General features: G+C 36.2%; 1 protein-coding gene across 4 annotated transcripts in view; it reads left to right on the top strand.

Annotated features, from left to right (window-relative positions):
• The window catches only part of DOK7 (docking protein 7), a 397,628-nt gene that overhangs the window by 238,760 nt on the left and 132,533 nt on the right, over window positions 1–26,335 (top strand). For all 4 annotated transcript variants that reach the window (XM_053704185.1, XM_053704184.1, XM_053704183.1 and 1 more), the window contains exons 6-8: window positions 4,700–4,819; window positions 11,200–11,298; window positions 25,251–26,101. In XM_053704185.1, the coding sequence (XP_053560160.1) occupies window positions 4,700–4,819; window positions 11,200–11,298; window positions 25,251–26,101 (1,070 nt within the window). The remainder of the gene's footprint in view (window positions 1–4,699; window positions 4,820–11,199; window positions 11,299–25,250; window positions 26,102–26,335) is intronic.

Raw genomic sequence — 26,335 nt, 5'->3', positions numbered from 1 at the left:
TTCAAACTAAATAAAAATTTAAAATCTATACTAGCCCCCAGTAAATTGAAACCCAACCAATCAGGAAAAGAAAGCTGGTTGGGAACAAAGTCTAAGGGTTTCTTCAAGTGCAACAGGCTTAACTGTGAGGCGTGTATACATCACTACAATGGAAAGAAACTACAAAGTCTTTCACCTCCACCACTTTTGACATGTTTTTTGAACTTAAATGCAAATGTAACTGTAGAACCGACTATGTGGTGTATCTACTACAGTGTAGTACCTTCAGTACATAGGGAGAACTACCCGCCCCTACAAAAAAAGATTGGTTGAACACATTACTAATATAAAACTGGGATGAAAATCACACAACCTCTCACTACACTATAAAAAGTTTCATAATATGGATCCAAAATGTCTAAGAGGGACCATTTTGGAACACATTGCAATAAATAAACGAGGTGCTGACAGAACCCTGAAACTACGCCAAAGAGAATCATACTGTATCCACACGCTAAGCACCTTCATTCCTAGAGGTCTAAATAAAGATTTAGACCTGGCAGCCTTCTTAGTTTAAGGCATCATAAAACTTAATAAATTTTATCTTTATATATATATATATATATATGTATTTATAGGATTAGGGACAGTTGTGTATACATACACACATATATATTCCTTTTTTATCCTTTTTCAACAAAAAAATAATATTAGCCAAGTATCAAATTGCAGCCTCTTGTAGAAGAACAGCAAATATTACATATATATATATGAATATATATATATATATATATATATATATATATATTTATGCAATATGTTGTTTTCACACATTATATCTCACCAAATTTTATATCACTATGGATTAGACTATTTAGTTATACAAGTGGTTTATGAAATTTGGAATACCACTGTTTTTATACTGTCTTTATGTATTCCTGTATAAATCATTCCTAGCATAAACCATTATTGTATCACTCAATTAGAATATACATTACACTTCCTTTAGCTATAGACAAATTTAATTCACTGCATGCATAAACGTTTTCCTACTGGTAGCGTTATTTACACTATGTGATATATCTAAACCAATTAAACCGGCACAAATTTGCCAGTATACACAAACAACCTCCAAAGGTTGCCATAACAACCAGTTTATAGCACCCGGGTGATCTTATGCTACACTCGGGCATCTTTCAATCCTGTTAGATGTTATCTGATCTATTAAGCAAACATTAACTGTTAGGATTGACATTCTCCAGAATATTTTCTTAGAAATTCGAGAGCGCATTTACAATTCCATTCACCATTGTTTACAATTGCTGTTCTATATCCGTATAGGAACTAGAACCACATGATATATTTTAACAAATCAAGTCAGCCTAAACCCAATAATATGGGCAAACAGTGCTCACTGGTTGCTATGGCAACAAAAGTGCACAAGTCTGCAGCAGCCGGCCGTTTATCACACTTGGCATAATTTTTAATTAACCTCTATGAACACAATCTGTCATTACAACTAACAAGAAGTGCAAATATTAATATTCGTTAATGTTTTTAATTTAGAATGCCCTGTGTTCATATATAATTACGTTCTACTTATCGAATTGCATTACAAAAGACACATGTTGTCATGTAACCAATTTCAGTTTTTATGTCACAGGACAGGTGACCATTAACAGCCAATAGAAACTTTGGTCTTAACAGGAGGTATGCCGCAACCTCAGACATTCCATTTCATTTTCTACCTCTGATGAAGAAGGGCATTATTGTGACTACTCCTTGGAAACGCGTTAAGTGACACGGTCACCACCTTATGTGACCTTGATCTTAGCTTTTATATCAGCATTTTATTTATGTTTGTATATTAATACATGTTTTTAAGTATTATTATATATGGTTATATTTATGAACTGTATAACAGCATATCACCATCATTGACCTGAGCGACATACTGCTTCTGGTGATCAACAGAGGACAGGATTGTGTGTCAGGACTTAACATCTTTTGTGCCTATTAATGACCTCATACTTTATTGAGCATAATACCCAATGATGTGATTTATAGTTTTATATGCAATATTAAACATTCAGTATTGCACTATTGTTTACGTCTCTGCTTTCTCTGCATATCAACTACCATTGTGTGGAGGAAGGTTTCTAGTGCTAACATTCCACTCCAGGAAGCACAGAAGGCAATCCATAGAGTTTTAAACAGGTATCCAGCGGCAGATACCCCACAAGCCAAACTGAGGCTCTCCAAGATTGCTCTCTACTTACCTCATACTGATTGAGGTATACTCCTGTAAGTAGGATCTACTTTTACTGCATTTATTGGATTTTTTTGGTTCTGCATTTAAAGAGACATACTCTCACATAATTACCGCAAATTGAGAGCGACAAATGTGAGCACAACACCCACAGAGAGTTTTTGTGATTATTTACACCGATTATACATACAGTATTGCACTATTTTTTCTGTTTTTGCTTTTTCACATATCTACAATCACTGTGTGGAGGAAAGTTTCTAGTACCATCATTCCAACTCCAGGAAGCGAATTACAGAGTTCCTACATGTATTCAGCGATGAACATCTTGCAAGCCAAATCGAGGCTTTCCAGGACCGCTTTTTTACTTACCTCATATTGATTGAGGTAAATTCCTGTAAGTAGGAATTGCTTCCATTGGATATACAGCTCTGCATTTAAAGAAACAGACTGTTCTTTCCTCTTTTTTTTGGGACTGTCTGCTCCTACATTCAGATTTGACAAGCTAATAGTTTCTTTTGTTTATATATAAGAATTGTGTGTTTTTTATGAATGTTCCAGTTTTAACTACTATTTGCTCACAACTGTTACACATTTGCATAAGTTATTGTCTCATTTACATAAGCTTAATATTGTTTCCTTGGTTATTAGCATCAGGTACAGCCTTTACCAGCACTATCCCAATTCTTTGCCAAACATTGTACCCTTGCTAGGTTTAGTAGGATAAGGGATTCCTCTATACCCAGCCCAGGGATCTAGCTGCAGATTCTGGTGCCCATTTTGCTTGTCCTATTGTGTGGAAGCCCCTGTTACTACTTTCTCAACTATATATAAATACATACATACATACACACATACACACATACACACACACTGATAGGAGTACAAGGGGAGCTGCATTTGAAGGCTACCTGGTGAAATTTATATTTCATTTAACTAGTCTGGTTGAGCAAAATCCCTGCATGTAAGTTATGTAGATGGTGTTGTACTAATTTTATTATGAAAAAGCGGGTTGTGTCTTACCACCCCAGAGGCCGAATTATGTCAGACCGACTGGTGTTACTAAGTGATTACATGGCTCATACGTGAGGCTGGAGCTCATTATATGGGTCATGAAAACAACATCTGCTCTCTTATGTCCATAATACTCTGTAAACCTTTTTTTTCTGGGTCCTAAATTGTTGAGCTGGTGTCTACATTCAAATTATTATTTTTTTAAAGCTCAAAAAGATAGTGCCCTATTTTCTGCATTGCTGAACCTGTGTCAAAGTCAAATGCTAGAGAAAAAGTATTGTGAAGGGGACTGAGAATTCCATTTTGAAATCAGATATTAACCCCATCACCATTTCACTCTAATTCAACAGCTGCTGGCATTATAATAATTATTCTAAAACTTTTTTTATCCCATAGGGGCCAATTTATCATATATCTGTCCGACATGATCTGCTCAGCGGATCATGTCCAACACACATCGCTGAATGCCGACAGCATACATTGTCTGCATTTAGCATTGCACAAGCATTTCTGGTGAACTGTTTGTGCAATGCCGCCCCCTGCCGATTCGCGGCCAATCGGCCATGAGCAGGGGGTGTCAATCAACCCGATCGTATCTGATTGGGTTAATTGCTCTCCGCCGCTCAGAGGTTAAGACAGCTGCTTCTTAACTGCTGTTGAGACAGCTGCTTCGGAAACTGCTGTTTCCGGCGAGCCTGAAGGCTCCTGCGGAAACAGATGTATTAGGCACCATACGGTGCTTAATAATTTGGCCCCATAGTTTCTATCTCAACACATGTGTTTTTGTGCTTGATTGTCCTTGTGGATGTTTGTATGCGTGTGGATATCTATCGGTGCCGGTATGTGTTTGTGCATGTGGATGACTATGGGTGCCTGTGTTTCTCTGTTCATGTGGATGTTTTTGTGTGCTTGTGAGTGAATGTGTTAATAGGTATGTGTATGTGATTATCAATGGGCGCCTGTGTGTTTGTGTGCATTCATGGATGTCTATGGGTGCCAGTGTGTGTGCATGTGTTGTGTATGTAGATGCTTCATTTACAACTTAATGACAGTGATATGTAAAAGTTGTACTTTAGAAGGGGGTGGGCATTTAAAAAAAATATATATATATACCAGTGTGTGTGTGTGTGTATATATATATATATATATATATATATATATATATATATATATATATATATATACTGTATATATATATATATATATATATATATATATATATATATATTGCATACCAAAATAATAAGAGTATTGCAGTAAGTAGTAATACTTTTTTTTATTGGACTAACTATACATTTAAAAAAAAAGGCAAACTTTCCTTAGTTCCCTCATTTCCTCAGGACTGATGCTACTTGCACAAATTGTATTAACTGACTTTGTATAACAATGTATATAATAGAGAAAATCTAAAATAAATTGCTTATGTTTCTCTTTCCACAGGGGCTGGTGTGTTTTTCCTCTCTTGTTCAGAAGGCGATCAAATTAGTTTCCTCTTTGACTGCATCGTCCGTGGCATTTCTCCGACAAAAGGCCCATTTGGATTGCGTCCAGTCCTTCCAGGTTAATAGAGGAAGTATAAAATATCAAGGCAGAGCAAGGACATACACAACAGTATTATTAAGGCAGCTACCAGAGAAAGTATGAAAGCAACAAAGGATTTCGTTTTTAAAGTGAAAAAAAAATTGAGGAACAAACCATACATTCTTCTCTCTATCAGATCTATTAATTAACTTTTTTTATTTCACTGTATCCTTAAATTTCTTCCATTGTGGATGACCCTGATCTTGGAAATGATTATAAAAAGAATTAATCAAAAATATTATACAATTAATATTATATTGTAATTAATATATACATATAATTTCTAATTGGAACAATATACATATAATTTAATTAACATTTTCCACTATATGCACAATACATATTTACTGCATTGCAAATATCTGCAAACAAAGTGGATGTTTTATTATTTTTATTATTATTATTATTTTTATCATCATTTATTTGTACAAAACCAACAGATTCCTAAGCTTTTAAAGCGACATTAAACACTAAATAAATGCTAGACAAAATTATGTATCATAAGCAAAGAGTAACATGAGAAAACTAAACAAATGTATTTAAATATATATATATATATATATATATATATATATACACATACATACATACAGTATATATATAATAGTTGTTTAAATACGGGGACAAAAACATAGTTATAAACATAAAGTTTTCTTTTCCCTAAAGCAATAGACGCTATGTGATAAACATCAATATAGATATATGGCAGACTATTGTATAATCTTACACAACTCTGCGTTATGTAACAATTTGCTCATGGCTCATTTTCCATACTTTCTGAAATGTAATACTTCAGCAATTGTTCTAATTGTCAAAATGCCAAATGCCATATATTGTTTTGCTTTCAATCATTTGTCACAGTATCATGTGATCACCATTTTATCACTTGCAATGGAATAAGGATTAGATAAGATGGGATACTGATAATAGCTGTACAGTAGTCCAGCAGCTGCCTGTGTTCAAATATATAAATAATTACAAACAAATCTGAGAAAGATGATTTCAAACTTTTATATTTATAAAAAATATATGTTAAAATCAAAACAATGGGCGAGATTACATATACGGTGCAGGCTTCAGCGCAACGCCTGAAACCCGCGTCGCCCGTAAGTTCGCCCTGCTCATCAGGAAGTCACATAAACCCCGCCGGCAGTTCATAAACTGCCGTAAACTAGTGATGTCCAGAAATGTGTGGAAATACACATTTCTGGAGTCGCCAGTGACTTTAGAAACTGCCGGCGCATAAGAAAAAAAAATGAAAAAAGTTAAATCTCCCATAAAAGTCTAACCCGCCTCCCAAAAATAAACCCGACAGGTCAAAACCCCTATATCCGCAATCCCCCCACATTGCAACTAATAATAAAAGTATTATCCCCTAAACCGCCAACCCCCAAAAACGCAATATATCTAATAAATGTATTAACCCCTAACCCGCCATTCACCCACATTGCAAACTACCTATCAACACTATTAACCCCTAATCTGCCAAACCCCTACAATGCAAAGTACCTATCAACACTATTAACCCCTAAACCGCCAACCCATCACAACGCATTAAACCTAATTAACCTATTAACCCCTAAACCGCCAACCCCGCACAACGCAAATAACTAATTTAATTACTAGGCCCCCTAACCTAATACCCCCTAAATTAACCTCAATTACATAAAATAAAAAAATACTAAGTTACAATTAAAATAAAAAATTCTAACATTTCAGAAAAATATAAACCAAATTATCAAAAATAAAAAAATTAAACCTAATCCCTATGAAAATAAAAAAGCCCCCCAAAACAAAAACACCCCCTAATCTAAACTAAACTACCAATAACCCTTAAAAGGGCCTTTTGTAGGACAATGCCCTAAATTAAACTGCTCTTTTATAAATACTAAGTCCCCCCTAACAGTAAAAACCCCCACTCACCAAACCCCCCAAAATAAAAAAACCTAAGCTACCTATTGCCCCTAAAGGGGCATTTTTATGGGCATTACCCTTAAAAGGGCATTCAGCTCTTTTACAAGCCCATTAAAACCCTAATCTAAAAAAAACAAACCCCAAAAAAATAAAAAAATCTAACACTACACTATAATTAAATTATTTCCATAAATTAAATACAATTAAATAAAATTATCTAAAGTACAAAAAAAACAAACACTAAATTACAGAAAATAATAAACAAATTACAAGATTTTTAAACTAATTACACCTAATCTAATCCCCCTAACAAAAATAAAAAAGCCCCCCCAAAATAAAAAAAAGCCCTACCCTACACTAAATTACAAATAGCCCTTAAAAGGGCCTTTTGCGGGGCATTGCCCCAATGTAATCAGCTATTTTACCTGTAAAAAAAATTACAAATCCCCCCCAACATTAAAACCCACCACCCACACAACCAACCCTACTCTAAAACCCACCCAATACCCCTTAAAAAAACCTAACACTAACCCCTTGAAGATCACCTTACCGGGAGAAGTCTTCGTCCAATGGGGCCAAGGTCATCAACGAAGCCGGGAGAAGTCTTCATCCAAGCCGGATGAAGTGGTCCTCCAGACAGGCCAGATGCCGTCTGGATGAAGACTTCTGCCCGTTTGGAGGACCACTTCGCCTGGCTTGGATGAAAACTTCTCCCAGCTTCGTTGAGGACTTCGGCCCGGTTGGATGAAGACTTCTCCCGGTAAGGGACTTTGGGGCAATGCCCCGCAAAAGGCCCATTTAAGGGCTATTTGTAATTTAGTGTAGGGTAGGGCTTTTTTAATTTGGGGGGGCTTTGTAATTTTGTTAGGGGGATTAGATTAGGTGTAATTAGTTGAAAAATCTTGTAATTTGTTTATTTTCTGTAATTTAGTGTTGTTGTTTTTTGTAGTTTAGATAATTTTATTTAATTGTATTTAATTGTATTTAATTTAGGGAAATAATTTAATTATAGTGTAGTGTTAGGTGTAATTGTAACTTAGGTTAGGTTTTATTTTACAGGCAACTTTGTATTTATTTTAGCTAGGTAGTTATTAAATAGTTAATAACTATTTAATAACTATTCTACCTAGTTAAAATAAATACAAATTTGCCTATAAAATAAAAATAAATCCTAAGCTAGCTACAATGTAACTATTAGTTATATTGTAGCTAGCTTAGGGTTTATTTTATAGGTAAGTATTTTGTTTTAAATAGGAATTATTTAGTTAATGATAGGCATTTTTATTTAGATTTCTTTTAATTATACAGTATTTAAGTTAGGGTGTGTTAGGGTTAGGGTTAGACTTAGGTTTAGGGGTTAATACATTTAGTATAGTGGCGGCGACGTTGGGGGCGGCAGATTAGGGGTTAATAAATGTAGGTAGGTGGTGGTGATGTTAGGGCCGGCAGATTAGGGGTTAATAATATTTAACTAATGTTTGCGAGGCGGGAGTGCGGCAGTTTAGGGGTTAATATGTTTATTATAGTGGTGGCGACGTTGGGGGCGACAGATTAGGGGTTAATAAGTGTAGGTAGGTGGCGGCGACATTGGGGGAGGCAGAGTAGGGGTTAATAAATATAATGTAGGGTTTGGCGATGTTGGGGGCAGCAGATTAGGGGTTCATAAGTATAATGTAGGTGGCGGCGGTGTCCGGAGCGGCAGATTAGGGGTTTATAATTATAATGTAGGTGTCGGCGATGTCGGTGGCGGCAGATTAGGGGTTAATAAGTGTAAGATTAGGGGTGTTTAGACTCGGGGTTCATGTTAGGGTGTTAGGTGTAGACATAAAATGTACGCTGCTTTTTTGCAAGTGTTAGACTTTTTTCAGCTGGCTCTCTCCGTTGATTCCTATGGTCGAAATCGTGCACGAGCACGTTACACCAGCTCACCGCTAACGTAAGCAGCGCTGGTATTGGAGTGCGGTAATAAGCAAAATTTTGCTCAACGCTCACTTCTTCTCTGGTTTGTAAAAACCTGTAATACCAGTGTTGTCTGTAAATGAGCGGTGAGCATAAACTGCTCGTTAGCACCGCATAGCCTCTAACGCAAAACTCGTAATCTAGGTTTATATTAGGAAGATTGCGATGTGGGAGTTGGCGGATTAGAGGTTAATATATTTTAATAGTTATTGCGGTGGGGGGATTACAGTTAACAGGTTGATATTGTGCATGCATTAGGTGTTAGTTAGAACTTTCAGGGCGATACAGTGCTTATATACTCAGCACAAGGCTTGCTGTGTCTGCCTATGTGTGGCGAGGTGAAAATGGAGTAAGATTTCTCCATTTTCGCGATTAAATCCTTGGCTGAATATGTGATACAGATTTGTGACGTGGTTCTATGTTAGTTTATGGGAGTAAAATTAGTGGGCGACGGGTAAAATATACGAGCCGCATTTATATGTGGCGCCGTATATATGATATCAATACCCCACTAAAAACCGGCAACAACGACTTTTGCGGGTGCAGCATATGTAATCTTGCCCCAAGTGTCTTATAGGCAAAGATACCTAAATATCCCAAAAAGGGTTTTTAGTTTGTACATTATTTTAATAGCAAATATATTTTATTTAAAGGCATATTTAAATTATTTTTTGCTTCTAAAAAAAAGGTTGAAAAAAGGTATTATTTTCCTGTCATATGTGTCCTCTTAGTTTCAATTAAAACATATATGTGATGTATAAGAACAGAACATACATCTTGGCATGCTTATAAGGTTATGAAACCCATATTTTTTTGTTTTAATGATTCAGATACAGCATGCAATTTTAAGCAATTTTCTAATTTACTCCTATTATCATTTTTTCTTTGTTCTCTTGGTATCTTTATTTGTAAAGTATATATATAAGCTTAAGAGCCGGACCATTTTTGGTTCAGTACCCTGGGTAGTGCTTGCTGATTGGTGGCTACATTTAGCCACCAATCAGCAAGCGCTACCCAGGTGCTGAACCAAAAATGTGGGTTTCATATCCCTTTTAATCAATTGTGTTACATCACATTATGGCAGCGTCTTGTGCTATGTAATGATTTCTGCATCTTCTAAACCAGAGAAATGCATAAGCATACCACAGATATTCTTGGAATCCCCCACTTTATTTATATCTATAACTGCTAATCCACTTATCTTCTACTATAGTGATAGACAACAAATGTTGTTCCAGCTGTTGCTTTTGCAGACCTCAAATTCTTAAACTGACTCCAAAGTGCATTTAACACCTATGTTGAACACACAGCAAAAGTATTAAGGGGTCATTGTACTGTAAAAAATGTCTCTCCTTTAATGTGTATCCATTTACCTGCTCGATAGTATTACATTATTTGCAAATAGCTCCTTTATCTTTATTTTGTCACTTGGAATAGTTGCTTTTGCACGTTGAAACAAATACCTATAGTGAAAATATGATTACTGCAGTATTTTCTTTTAGAAAGGATATGTAAACATGAGGTAACAAGAGAAATTAGACTTCAAGTGTGTGTGTGTGGGGGGGGGGGGGGGTATGTTGTCTCGGAACTAGTTGGTTTTGCTCACTGAAACCCCCCCGATAATTAACATTTAAATGCCTAACTATTGCCATTTGTGTATTTAGAAAGCGATAACACAAGGTATGCTCTTACTGCAGGCTCAGCCCATGTAAATTAACATGTCTATGAGAAAAATGGGTGGTGGTTTAAATGAGCAAACCCACTGTTTCAAAAACAAAAATAAACCCAAAGGACAATGCAGCTGGTATAATAAAAGGCTGGGTAATAGGTAGTTAAGTGCAATCTATCTTTAAATAATAAAAAAATCAAGTAGACTGTCCCTTTAAGTATGGTTGTTAACTTGCACAGATAGTAATGTAATGTACTCTACTTATTGCCCACTATATGACAAACTGTTGAAGACTAGACTCACTGCGATTTCTTAACAAAGCTAGGGCTGAATATTTCTGCTGGTCCACTAGTCCCAGACTGGTAACACATTGTAGCAGAAAGAATATAGACTTTTTCCCTTTAAACAGTATTTGTGGGAGTAGTTACTTTTAGCAATTGTAATCTGACTAGTAAACTATAGTGCACATATGTATTATGTACGGGTTTTTTTTTTAGGCCTATGGGGCATATTTCTATTTTTCCCCCCTACTTCATTCTTCTGCTACAATCTAATTGAAATCTATGTTATGTTTAGGTACTTACCAGTAGGGGTCAGACATGAGCAGATTTCTAAGATAGCAACAAACAGCACCTCCATATGTTGTTTTTATTCACAGTTTAGAAGTGATATGCGCCTCAGTGAATCATTTCTGATTCTAAATACATTTGTTATTCTATAAATAATTCAAATTCATATTCATTTTAATCAAGTAGAGCATTAAAACTATATTACAAAGTATTGCTTTTCTTGCTAACATTATTGTTTCTTTTACTAGATCCAAATTTAAATCCAGCCTACATGGAGGAAAGAGTTGCCCATGAAACCTTGCAGTTAGAGAAACGTCTAAGCCTACTTTCTCATCATAGTCTAGGAGGTAAAAAAGAGCATCCTAGTAATAAGTTGTAAAGATTATCTATCTATCTATCTATATATCTATCTATCTATCTACCTACCTATCTATCTATCTCTATCCATAACTATTTCTATCTGTCTGTAACTATTTCTATCTATCTATCTATCTCTATCCATAACTATTTCTATCTGTCTGTAACTATTTCTATCTATCTATTTATCTATCTATCTATCTATCTATCTGACTGTCTGTCTGTCTGTCTATCTCTTTGTCTATCATCTATCTAATTATCTATCATTCTATCTATTTGTCTGTCTATCTATCTATCTATCTATCTATCTATCTATCTATCTCTATCCATAACTATTTCTATCTATCTACCTGCCTGTCTGTCTATCTCTGTCTATTATCAATCTATCTATCTATCTATCGATTTTTCTACCACCTGTCTATCTATCTCTCATCTATCTATCTATCTATCTATCAATCTTTCTACCTATCTGTCTATCTACCTGTCTGTCTATCATCGCTCTATCTATCTATCTATCTATCTATCTGTTTATCTATCTGTCTACCATCTATCTATCTATCTATCTATCTATCTATCTATCTATCTATCTATCATCTATCTATCTACCAGTCTGTCTGTCTATCTCTTAAATAAGTATATATTTTGCAGTGTAGAATCCTTGCTTCCTGTTACTTTTTTCTGTTTTATGAACTTAAACTGTACTGTTTTATTGAAGACTGTAGATTCTATAATCACAGGGAATAGAAATGTAGGATCAAATTATGTCTCTGACAAAATAATTTATCATTGACATTTTGGGGGGTAGTTATCAAGCCGTCAACCTCAAATACGCTGGAATTCCGCAGCGTATTTGTGGCGAGGCTGATTCGCCTTAGTTATCAAAGGCTAGAGACCGGCCAAAGTAGAATTTAGTGACGTAAGCTTCGATCTGCCGGACTCAGTCTGACACAGATCGATTCTTACGTCACTCCAGATGTTCCGCACACAAGTGCGGCACTATCTGACTACTTTTGCTAGTTATCAAAAAACTAGCAAGTACGCTCGGCACTTTTACGGCCCAGCGTACCTGGTTTTCAAACTGCCGCCCTGGAGGCGGCGGACCCCATAGGAATCAATGGGAGTCTGACCATAGCGAAAGTTCATGTTCGCTGCTGCCAGACATCCCATTGATTCCTATGGGAGAGGTCTATACCTAACACCTTAACATGTACCCCGAGTCTAAACACCCCTAATCTGTCCCCCCCTACACCACCGCAACTGAATAAAGTTATTACCCCCTAAACCGCTGCTCCCGGAGTCCACCGCCACTATAATAAATATGTTAACCCCTAAACCGCCGCTCCCTGACCCCGCCGCAACTATAATAAACTTATTAACCCCTAAACCGCCTCTCCCGGAGCCTACCGCCACTATAATAAACATGTTAACCCCTAAACCGCCACTCCCTGACCCCGCGGCAACTATAATATATGTATTAACCCCTAAACCGCCGCTCCCGGACCCCGCCGCAACCTATATTAAACTTATTAACGCCTAATCTGCCCCCCTACATCTATAATACATTTATTAACCCCTATCCTGCCCCCCTACACCGCCGCCACTGTAATAAAATTATTAACCCCTAAACCTAAGTCTAACCCTAACACCCCCCAACTTAAATATTAATTAAATAAATCTAAATAATATTTCTATTATTAACTAAATTAATCCTATTTAAAACTAAATACTTACCTTTAAAATAAACCCTAATATAGCTACAATATAAATAATAATTATATTGTAGCTATCTTAGGATTTATTTTTATTTTACAGGCAACTTTCAATTTATTTTAACCAGGTACAATAGCTATTAAATAGTTAACTATTTAATAGCTACCTAGCTAAAATAAAGAGAAATTTACCTGTAAAATAAATCCTAACCTAAGTTACAATTACACCTAACACTACACTATACTTAAATAAATTATTCCTATTTAAAACTAAATACTTACCTATAAAATAAACCCTAAGATAGCTGCAATGTAATTAATAATTACATTGTAGCTATTTTAGGATTTATATTTATTTTACAGGTAACTTTGTATTTATTTTAGCTAGTTAGAATAGTTATTAAATAGTTATTAACTACCTAGCTAAAAGAAATACAAAATTACCTGTAAAATAAATCCTAACCTAAGTTACAATTAAACCTAACACTACACTATCATTAAATTAATTAAATAAATTAACTACAAATAACTACAATTAAATACAATTACATAAACTAACTAAAGTACAAAAAATAAAAAAGCTAAGTTACAAAAAATAAAAAAATAAGTTACAAACATTTAAAAAATATTACAACAATTTTAAGCTAATTACACCTAATCTAAGCCCCCTAATAAAATAACAAAGCCCCCAAAATAAAAAAATGCCCTACCCTATTCTAAATTAAAAAAGTTCAAAGCTCTTTTACCTTACCAGCCCTTAAAAGGGCCTTTTGCGGGGCATGCCCCAAAGAAAACTGCTCTTTTGCCTGTAAAAGAAAAATACAACCCCCCCACCAACATTAAAACCCACCACCCACATACCCCTAATCTAACCCAAACCCCCTTTAAATAAACCTAACACTACCCCCCTGAAGATCATCTTACCTTGAGTTGTCTTCAGCCAGCCGACCCACCGATGGAACCGAAGAGGAGATCCGGAGCGGCAGAAGTGATCCTCCAAGGGGCGCTGAAGAAGTCTTCCATCCGATGAAGTCATCATCCAGGTGGCGCTGAAGAAGTCTTCCATCCGGGCGATGTCATCTTTCAAGCGGCGCTGAAGAAGTCTTCCATCCGGGCGATGTCATCTTTCAAGCGGCGCTGAAGAAGTCTTCCATCCGGGCGATGTCATCTTCCAAGCGGGGTCTTCAATCTTCTTTCTTCAGGATCCATCTTCATCCCGCCGACGCGGAACATCCTTCTTCCCCAATGGACTAACGACGAATGAAGGCTCCTTTAAGGGACATCATCCAAGATGGCGTCCCTTCAATTCCGATTGGCTGATAGGATTCAGCCAATCAGATTGAGCTCGCATTCTAATGGCTGTTCCGATCAGCCAATAGAATGCGAGCTCAATCTGATTGGCTGATTCAATCAGCCAATCAGATTTTTCCTACCTTAATTCCGATTGGCTGATAGAATCCTATCAGCCAATCGGAATTGAAGGGACGCTATCTTGGATGACGTCCCTTAAAGGAGCCTTCATTCGTCGTTAGTCCGTCGGGGAAGAAGGATGTTCTGCGTCGGCGGGATGAAGATGGATCCTGAAGAAAGAAGATTGAAGACCCCGCTTGGAAGATGACATCGCCCGGATGGAAGACTTCTTCAGCGCCGCTTGAAAGATGACATCGCCCGGATGGAAGACTTCTTCAGCGCCGCCTGGATGATGACTTCATCGGATGGAAGACTTCTTCAGCGCCCCTTGGAGGATCACTTCTGCCGCTCCGGATCTCCTCTTCGGTTCCATCGGTGGGTCGGCTGGCTGAAGACAACTCAAGGTAGGATGATCTTCAGGGGGGTAGTGTTAGGTTTATTTAAGGGGGGTTTGGGTTAGATTAGGGGTATGTGGGTGGTGGGTTTTAATGTTGGCGGGGGGGGTTGTATTTTTCTTTTACAGGCAAAAGAGCAGTTTTCTTTGGGGCATGCCCCGCAAAAGGCCCTTTTAAGGGCTGGTAAGGTAAAAGAGCTTTGAACTTTTTTAATTTAGAATAGGGTAGGGCATTTTTTTATTTTGGGGGGCTTTGTTATTTTATTAGGGGGCTTAGATTAGGTGTAATTAGCTTAAAATTGTTGTAATATTTTTTAAATGTTTGTAACTTATTTTTTTTATTTTTTTGTATCTTAGCTTTTTTATTTTTTGTACTTTAGTTAGTTTATGTTATTGTATTTAATTGTAGTTATTTGTAGTTAATTTATTTAATTAATTTAATGATAGTGTAGTGTTAGGTTTAATTGTAACTTAGGTTAGGATTTATTTTACAGGTAATTTTGTATTTCTTTTAGCTAGGTAGTTATTAAATAGTTAATAACTATTTAATAACTATTCTAACTAGCTAAAATAAATACAAAGTTACCTGTAAAATAAATATAAATCCTAAAATAGCTACAATGTAATTATTAATTATATTGTAGCTATCTTAGGGTTTATTTTACAGGTAAGTATTTAGTTTTAAATAGGAATAATTTATTTAAGTATAGTGTAGTGTTAGGTAACTTAGGTTAGTTTTTATTTTACAGGTAAATTTCTCTTTATTTTAGCTAGGTAGCTATTAAATAGTTAATAACTATTTAATAGCTATTGTACCTAGTTAAAATAAATTGAAAGTTGCCTGTAAAATAAAAATAAATCCTAAGATAGCTACAATATAATTATTATTTATATTGTAGCTATATTAGGGTTTATTTTAAAGGTATTTAGTTTTAAATAGGATTAACTTAGTTAATAAGATAAATATTATTTAGATTTATTTAATTAATATTTAAGTTAGGGAGGTGCTAGGGTTAGTGTTAGACTTAGGTTTAGGGGTTAATAAATGTATTACAGTGGCGGCGGTGTAGTGGGGGGCAGGATAGGGGTTAATAAATGTATTATAGGTGGCGACGGTGTAGGGGGGACAGATTAGGGGTTAATAAGTTTAATATAGGTTGTGGCGGGGTCCGGGAGCGGCGGTTTAGGGGTTAAACTATTTATTTAGTTGCGGCAAGGTGCGGGATCAGCAGGATAGGGGTTAATAACTTTATTATAGAGGGCGACGGTATAGGGGGGGCAGGATAGGGGTTACTAGGTATAATGTAGGTGGCGGCGGTGTCTGGGAGCGGCGGTTTAGGTGTTAATACATTTATAAGAGTTGTGGCGGGGTCTAGGAGTGGCGGTTTAGGGGTTAATAACTTTATTTAGTTGCGGGAGGCTCCGGGGGCGCCGGTATAGGGGGTAGAACAGTGTAGTTTGTGTGGGTGCTTAGTGACAGGCTAGCAATAAAGCTGTAAAAAAGCCGAAAAGCAGCGAGATCGGACGAGTGATAACTATCACAGTCCGCTGCTCATCGCCCCATACTTGGTGCGCGGCTTTTTGACAGCTTTATTGATAACTTAGGCGAACATATTCAGGTCCGCGGCGGCGATGGTAGGCGAGCTTAGGCGGGCGTATTGAACCGGCGAAGGCAGGTAAAGTAGACGCGTTGATAACTACCCCTCTTTGTCTAATCTGTTTTAAGACTTGATTTGTTTATTTTCTAATTTTGTTGAAAATCAAGTATTACTCTATGACTATCAGTCAAAGCAATAACCGTGAAAATACAAATTCTATAGACTAGACATATAAATAGCTGTAATTAATCATGAAATAAAATTTATATTTTTCCCTAAACACAGTTAGAACTGTGTATTACAAAAGGGTACAGACCTGTTTTTGCCTGTTTATCTGTCTTTCTATCTATCTATTGTAAGTTGCATACAGCGGATAAAAATGTCTACACACCCCTGTTAAAATGTCAGATTTCTGTGATGTAAAAAAATGAGACAAAGATAAATCATTTCAGAACTTTTTCCACCTTTAAGAGGCCTTATAAACTGTACACCTCAATTGAAAAACAAACTGAAATCTTTTAGGTGGAGGGAAGTAAAAATAAAAATATTAAATAATATGGTTGCGTAAGTGTGCACACCCTTAAGCTAATACTTTGTTAAAGCACCTTTTGATTTTATTACAGCACTCAGGGCTCGATGATATATTGTTCACCAGCTCAAACCTTCTTTTTCTCGCTGACACTCGCAGGGCTGCCCCGGTGCAATGATCGTAAAAAAGGGGCAGTCCCTGCGAGTTGCGAGATGGCTCCTATTAAAAGTAATGGAGCTCGCTGGATAGGGAAACTTCGCTCCTTAGTGCGAAGTTAGCAGAGAGCAGGGGGAGCACTTTAAAATTAAAATCCTGCAGCCAATATAACTCACATTACGCTGCTTTCTGCTTATAGCATCTTACATTCGCCTATATGTTTGTATGCATTTGTTTTTCTATTGGGGTTATAAGTTTTTGTATTGTTTTGACAAAAGCTCGCCACCTTTTAGTTGGCGAGAAAAAACTGTGATATCTGCAGTGCTAAAATCTTTATAGAACTACGCTGGGATTAGAGAGACATTGTCATATACGCCCATGGAACACCCATGTTCAGCCCATTTTACGAAAAAACAATAATTACGCTTTGCATTTTGTATTTATAAATTCAAATTTCTCTGTGATTTTTGCACATTCAGTGTACTACAATTATGATTTACGCTGTGAATATTTAATTTGATTTATTCCTGTGCAAATTAGATACTAATATTTGTTAACATACGATTTTTGGTGAAGAATTTTGTTACGATTTTTGATGCACCTTAACAATACAATTTTTCCCTGCTTATTTTTGTGTGAATGATTCAAATATTTGTTTTGTATAATGTTTAAAACATGAATTTTGTTGTGCACATTTCATATGAAAATGCAGTATACGCCCCTTACCGAGACACCCTGTTTTCAGGGTAAAAAATGGCTTTAGATCATTCCACAAGGGAAATAGAAGGACTGGCGAACATTCTTTAATAATCTCGCCAGCCCAGAGAGCTTTCAATCATCGAGCCCTCAGTCTTTTTTGGAATGAGTCTATCAGCATGGCACATTTTGACTTAGCAAGATTTGCCCACTGTTTTTTGCAAAAACACTCCAAATCTCTCAAGATTGTCAGTGCATCTCCTGCACACATCCCTCTTCAGATCACCCCACAGATTTTCGATTGGATTCAGGTCTGGGCTCTGGCTGGGCCATTCCAAAACTTTAATCTTCTTCTGGTGAAGCCATTCCTTTATTGATTTGAATGTATGCTTCGGGTCGTTGTCATGCTGAATGATGAAGTTCCTCTTTCTAGCAAAGCCTGAAGGTTTTGTGCCAATATTGACTGGTATTTGGAACTGTTTATAATTCCCTCTACCTTGACTAAAGCCCAGTTCCAGCTGAAGAAAAACAGCCCCAAAGCATGATGCTGCCACCACCATGCTTCACTGTGGGTATGGTGTTCTTTTGGTGATGTGCAGTGTTGTTTTTGCGCCAAACATATCTTTTGGAATTATGGCCAAAAAAGTTAAACCTTGGTTTCATCAGACCATAACACCTTTTCCCACATACTTTTGGGAGACATTGGATGTGTTTTTGTGTTCAGCCAGGTTTGGATGTTTTTCTTTGTAACTCTTCGTAACTGTTTCTTTGCCACTCTACCCTATAGTTCAGACATATAAAGAATACGGGAGATTGTTGTCACATGTACCACACAGCCAGTACTTGCCAGATATTCCTGCAGCTCCTTTAATGTTGCTGTAGGCCTCTTGGCAGCCTCCCTGACCAGTTTTCTTCTTGTCTTTTCATCAATTTTGGAGGGACGTCCAGTTCTTGGTAATGTCACTGTTGTGCCATATTTTCTCCACTTGATGATGACTGTCTTCACTGTGTTCCATGGTATATCTAATGCCTTGGAAATTCTTTTGTGCCCTTCTCCTGACTGATACCTTTTAACAATGAGATCCCTCTGATGCTTTGGAAGCTCTCTGCGGACCATGGCTTTTGCTGTAGGATGCGACTAAGAAAATGTCAAGAAAGATCTACTAGAACAGCTGAACTTTATTTGGGGTTAATCAGAGGCACTTTAAATGATGGCAGGTGTATGCTGACTCCTATTTAACATGATTTTGAATCTGATTGCTTAATTCTGAACACAGCTACATACCCTTCATCAAAGTATTAGTTTAAGGGTGTGCACACTTATGCAACCATAGAATTTTATTTTTTTATTTTTACTTCCCTCCACCTAAAAGATTTCAGTTTGTTTTTCAATTGAGTTGTACAGTTTATAGGTTACATTAAAGGGGGAAAAAGTTCTGAAATGATTTATCTTTGTCATATTTTTACATCACAGAAAACTGACATTTTAACAGGGGTGTGTAGACTTTTTATATCCACTGTATATGTTGAAGTATAGAAACTATCACCTAGATTACGAGTTTTGCGCTAAACAGGGTGCGAAAATAACTCTAAAAAAATTGCGTTATTGCACTCTCCATAGCGCTTTTATTACGAGTTACTGAAAAGCCTCCTTGTGCTGTGCGTTATGGTGCGTTAAGCTCCATACCGCACAAAAGCCAAGGGCTGAGTTTACGTGCTCGTGCGCGCTTTCCCCCATAGCCATCAATGGGGAGTGAGTGTTAGAAGAAAACCTAACATCTGAAGTGCGGAATGAAAAATCTCTGTAACGCAACCCCATTGATGTCTATGGGGGGAAAAAAAGTTACATTTAAACCTAACAACCTAACATAAACCCCCTAGTCTAAACACCCCTATTCCGCTGCTCCCCAACATTGCTGACACTAATAAAGTTATTAACTCCTATTCCGCCGCTCCCGACATCGCTGACACTAATAAAAGTTATTAACACTAAATTAATCTATTAACCCCTAAACCTAAGACCCCCTAACTTTAAATTAAATTACAATATAACTATCTTTAAATAAATAAAAACGTACTTCTGAAATAAAAAAATCTTAGTTTAAACTATAAATTAACCTAACATAACTATTCTAATAAAATAAAAAAAAAACTACCAATTAAAAACCTAAATAAAAAATAAAAAAAAACTAATATAACGAAAAAAAATTAAAAATCTAACATTACAAAAAATAATGAACACTAAATTATGAAAAATAAAAAAACTCTAAGATTACAAAAAATAATAAATGAAATTATCAAAAATAAAAACAATTATACCTAATTTAATAGCCCTATAAAAATAAAAAAGCCCCCCCCCCAAATAAATGTATTTTTTTATTTTGTTGGGGTGGTTTTTTCAGATTAGGGTTTGGGATTTTGAAAAAGAGCTAAATGCCCTTTTTATTTTTATAGAGCTATTAGATTAGGTATAATTGTTTTTATTTTTGATAATTTTGTTTATTATTTTTTGTAGTCTTAGAGTTTTTTATTTTTTGTAATTTGAGTTTATTATTTTTTTGTAATGTTAGATTTTTATTTTTTTTCCCTAGTAATAGGTTTTTTAATTTTTAATTTAGGTTTTTAATTTGTAGTTGATTTTATTTTATTAGAATAGTTATGTTAGGCTAATTTATAGTTTAATGTTATTTTTTTTTATTTCACAGGTAAGTTTTTATTTATTTAAAGATAGTTGTAATGTAATTTTAATTTAGAGTTAGGGGGTGTTAGGTTTAGGGGTTAATAGTTTAATTTAGTGTTTTGTGATGTGGGGGCCAGCGGTTTAGGGGTTAATAGGTTTAGTTTAGTAGTTACGATGTGGGGGGCTGGCGGTTTAGTGGTTAATAGGTTTAGTTTAAGAGTTACCATGTGGGAGGCTGGAGGTTTAGGAGTTAATACTTTATTATAGTGTTGGCGATGTGGGGGTCAGTGGTTTAGGGGTTAATATGTTTATTTAGTGTCGGCGATGTCAGGGGCGGCGGATTACGGGTTAATAGGTTTCTTTAATAGTCTTGATATGGGTGGGCGGCAGATTAGGGGTTAATAAGTTTAATATAGTATTTGTGTTGCTGGAGGGTGGCGGTTTAGGGGTTAATAGGTAGTTTATGGGTGTTAGTGTATCATTTTAGTTATGAGTTTTATGAAACATTTTTGCTTTTCAAAATCCATAACTACTGCTCTCAGATGGCGGTAAGGATCGTGTCGGTATAGGCTGTAACGCAAGCATTTTAGCTAGACCGCAATTAAATGTAGGATTAGGTTATGCCTAGAAGAAATTAATTTCTGTTCCATTAATAACATATATTTATTATTACTCTGAGACTAACTTAAGTAACCATAGATCTTTTTACTCCATAATCTCGAAATTTCTTTTGTTTGGCAGATTACCACTTACAGAAACCAAACCAAACCAAACCAAATGAGGTTATAGATGGTATACACGTTATGTACCCACATGTATGATTTATTACATTTTAAAAACTAAAGGGTAAATATATTTTTAATTTATCATGACTCAAAGCAATAACTTTAAAAATCCAAATGGCCAATAGTTCATTTATACACTGGCGCATTGGTGTCATAAATGTGATATCAGAAAAAAATGCTATAAATTTTACATATAAATAGCTGTAATTAATAATGCACAAGCTTTTTAAATTCACGCTTTCTGAGGTACTAGGTCTTACTGAGCATGTGCAAGAGTTCACAGTATATACATATATAAGTTTGTGATTGGCTGATGGCTGTCACTTGATATAGAGGCCATCAAATGGAATGAAAATGTGATATTTGTCAAAAAAAGGAAATTAAAAAATACAACATAATAGCACTGAATTTTAAATGAGCAGTAGATTTTTTTTCTGAGTATGCAGTTCTACTGCAAAGTTAAAATTAAACTTTTATCATTCAGATAGAGCATGTGATTTTAAACAACTTTTCAATTTCCTTCTGTTATGTAATTTGCTTTGTTCTATTGGTATTCTTTGTAGTGGTAAGTGAGGGTGCAGAAATGCACTCATTGGACCTAGCTGCTGATTGGTGGCTGCACATATAAACCTCTTGTCATTGGCTCAACTGTTTTTTTTTTTATCTAGCTAACAGTAGTGCATTGCTGCTCTTTCAACCAAGGATACAAAGAGAATGAAGCAAATTTGATAATAAAAACAAAATTGCAAAGTTGTATAAAATGGTATGCTCTGTCTGGATTATAAAATGAAAAATTTGTGTTTCGTGTCCCTTTAATGGTCTTTAAAAAGAAGTCATCATTAAATTTTCCTGCTTTAGATAATAGTGTAAAATTATAAAAACATCAACTTTCCAATGTATTCCAGTTATCAAATTTACCTCTTCTTTTGATCTTCTTGTATGAAACTTGGCCCCTTTTCCATGAGGGTATACTGACATAGGTTCAGGAGAGTGCACGTATCTTGAGTACTATATGGCAACAGTGTGTGTAGCAAATTTATACAAGCATATACCTGTAGAGGGAGTCTACAACAGTCAGTGCTAAGTTTCTGCAGGTAAAACATCTACAGCCTTCTCTGACTATTACTCGCACAATGGGGTCAATTTCAGTTCTTTAACTTATTAACTGATTTAACTAAAAATCCCTGGAAACTAATGGTGATTTTCTAAAGAAGATCATTAGATACATTTTTATGAAGGACTGGAATCAACCCCATTCTTTGCATTTCTGCTATCCAAAGACAGATGCATTCTCTGGTAGGTTGGCTCAGAAGCAGAAATGCACTCCTGGGAGCTAGCCGCTGATTGATGGCTGCAATTATATGCCTCTTGTCACCTGTTGTGTTCACCTAGCTCCCAGTAGTAAATTCCTAATCCCTCAACAAAGGATATTAAGAGAATAAAGCAAATTTGATTAACAATATAAATTGGGAAGTTGTTTCAAATAGTATGTTCTATCTGAATCATGAAAGATAAGTTTTGGGTTTGATGATGACAATAAAATGGTTGCTGGGTCTCGCATGATCTGCATACTAAGCTTATGCTGCTAAATCATCTTTCCACATAACACAGCACTTTTTCATCACAGCAGTAAAATGTAGCAGAACTATTCTAGTGAAAGTGTCTGTGAAGACTTTCCTACTCCTGATGTTGACTCTTTTATTAGTAAATATCCACTGATATGGCACACATATATTCTATCATTGGAAAAAAAGAGTTCAAAATTGATTGATTATATTCTGGTAGAACAAATTAAAAAAAGGGGTCTGTACAAATCCAGTCCTCAGTCTAGAGAGCAATTTAAACGGTATCTGTTTTATAAACTGATGTTCATGTGCTTACTGTAATAACCTTATACATGCTTGTGGAGATGTTTTCCTGTAAACCAGCATAAATAGGGTCATATTTATCAAGTTCCGTATGGAGCTTGATGCCCCGTGTTTCTGGCGAGCCTTCAGGCTCGCCAGAAACACAAGTTATGAAGCAGCGGTCTAAAGACCGCTGCTCAATCACCTGTCCGACTGCTCTGATGCGGCAGACAGACATCGCCAGAAATCAACCCGATCCAATATGATCGGGTTGATTAACACCCCCTGCTAGCGGCCGATTGGCTGCGAATCTGCAGGGGACGGTATTGCACTAGCAGTTCACAAGAATTGCTGGTGCAATGATAAATGCTGACAGCGTATGCAGTCTGCATTTATCGATGTGCAGCGGACATGACCCGCAATATCGGATCATGTCCTCTTGCACTTTCATAAATAGGCCCCATAGTCTTTATCAATGAAGAAAAAGTAGGTGTTTGCGCTAGATAAATCACTCAATGCCTCTCCTGGGTCCCCCTTCCACAAGGGTACCAAAAATAGATACAGTGTAAATAGTAGGAGGGCGCTAGAGCGGAGTGAAAATAAGTGTTGGTGACTATTGGTGCAAAAATAACAACCTGTGTAAATGAAAAATATATGCTGTGTAAAACGAAAAACGATATAGGTTTTGTATTTGATTTATGTGTCTACTTGATCACGTGTCAGGATTTTAAGTTTTAATAAATTAATTATTTATACTTAGCATCTCATCTATCAATTTTTTTTAGCACTAGGTTTAGATAACCTCTTTCCTTAATATACATATATACATCTTTATTTTACATTTTTTGTTATGTATTTTTCGTTTTACACAGGTTGTTATTTTTGCACCAATAGTCACCAACACTTATTTTCACTCCGCTATAGCGCCCTCTTACTATTTATACTGTATCACCCATAGTCTTTATCGCCAAGTTGACAGATGATAGTTAAGCATCAGCGGAGCACAAACAAGCATCTCCTACTATTTTAAATACCAATTGGAACAGTTTAAATTGGCATTTTTCATACAAAAATAGTTTTAGCTCATTTCTCATTTTTTATATCCTAGCCTTTTTTTTTCTATCATCTCAACTCTATCACAAACAAATTGCCACTATTAAGCAACAGAGCACAGTTTGTCACTGAATAGTAGTAGATCATTACTGTTGAGTACTGTACCAACCACATAAGGATCTTCTTATTGTAAATGATGTAAAACTTCACAACTATTTCTTACAGGTATTACTGCCCAGTAACCGTAATAAATTACCAAACTCCCAACCTCAAGCCCAATTGTCCTGCTACATTTAATTCTAATTAATGGACCCTGCAGCACAATTCTTTCTCACCTAAAGTAAAAGCCCCATTCATGATCCCGCTGCCCTAAAATCACCCACTATCTGCCATAAAATCACCCACCATTTGATTGACCCCACAAAACATCCTCTTTTACTTGATCCCATGTTGCAAACCTCCAACAACTAAGGACTCAACCACATGAGTCACTAGTTACAAAACCTCTGAACACGTAACCACCCCAAACAACTAAATCGCTTAAACAGTATACTCCCTGAGATAAAAAAGGTTTAATAGTAAATAACTCCACTAACTAAAACCCAAGACCCTACTTTCAGTCTTTTTAAAGGGTCATTTATTACCTAGTTTGTGGATCCCTCTTAATTATGGGATTTTTGTAAACAATTCTAATTGGTTATCTGATTACTCAATAAGAAATTTGAAGAGGTAGATGTTTATGGCTTCTTACCCCATAGGATAGGTGACGTAACAAAGGGGGGGGGGGTGAAGGAATCTCAAATATATAAAATTGAATATCAATTTAAAAAAACACCCTTGCAAACCATTTTTTTCTTGAAATTGTGTTTTGTTTTACATATATACAGTAATTAAAATATTACAGCATTTTGAGTAAAATTAGATTGCATTTAGGTGCATGCTTGTGGACTACAGTGTTTTTGTCCGATGTTCTTCTATTTTGTGTTTGTGACGTATTGATTTGATGAAATAATTTTAATGATTGTATGGTTTATGTGCATTTACTCTAAATATAAAATTATTTAGTTATATGTGCCCTTTTGTAGGGGATGACAGGAGTTTGTCCAGCTCCTCTTCAGACACAAGCCACTCAGATGCCAGTGCTGGAAGCAGGTTAACCATCTGGCCTGACCAGTCCTCAGCCAGCACTTCAGCAGAGAGTCATGGGATGGCAGCAGCAAAGGGCATTCACCTTGGAGATGATAAGTCTTATGCTGAAGGTCTCCGTGTGACAAAGCCACCTCCTAAGCCAGTACGGTCTAGACAGTTGCAGGAAATAGGTCGACAAAGCTCCTCTGACAGTGGGATTGCTACGGGAAGTCACTCTTCCTACTCTGGAAGCTTCTCTTCCTATGCTGAGAGCCTGGACATTTGCCAAAGTGAAGAGTTTGGGTCACTGCTTAGCTTGCCATTGAACGTTGCTTCTGATCAGAATTTATGTACTTGCCAACACACTGATCCCCAGAGAAGCTCTGAGTATCAAATTCCTGGCTCTGTCCGACATCTTTATGACACTCCCAGAAGTGTATTACAGGCAGCTGTAAGAGATACTCAACACAAGAGTTCTGATTCCACATTATCTAAGGACCAGTCACAATTAATGCAAAGCATAAGTGATGCTAAGCTCTTGGTACCACATGTGGACACAAGGCCATCAACTGAGCAATCCCAGGACAGAAGTAAACACCAGTCACTCTCAGAAAGCAAAGACTCAAGTGATGAAACATATGTTGATTTTGTTCCAAGGTGGACAGCTACTAAAACACAAGTGGCAGACCCTAAAACTGAGTTGCCAACATCTGCTGAAATACCACCCGAAACATGTGAAATATGCAGTCCTCAGCCTGGGATTACAAGAGCTCTCTTTGCAGCTTGTCCAGTTTGTGGTGGATTAAAGGTAAATGTTTTCTACTGTCATTCTGAATATTGTTTAGCAATTTAATTACAATATCTGTTTTCGCTCCATGGCAATACAATCTGCTTTATTATTAGAAAGTAGTTTTCTGTTGCCCTAACATTTCCAGTGTTAAAACCATAAAGGGAACTTTTTTGCTTTTGAATGTTTGAGAAGACTGACTGGCACTTTAATGAGGATCAGTTAGATATTGCTGTAAAATTATGGCTGGAGCCT

This window comes from Bombina bombina, chromosome 2 (assembly GCF_027579735.1).
Source record: "Bombina bombina isolate aBomBom1 chromosome 2, aBomBom1.pri, whole genome shotgun sequence".
Lineage (NCBI taxonomy): Eukaryota > Metazoa > Chordata > Amphibia > Anura > Bombinatoridae > Bombina > Bombina bombina.
The sequence above is the reverse complement of the archived record's forward strand: the minus strand, read 5'-3'. Positions and strand labels throughout refer to the sequence as shown.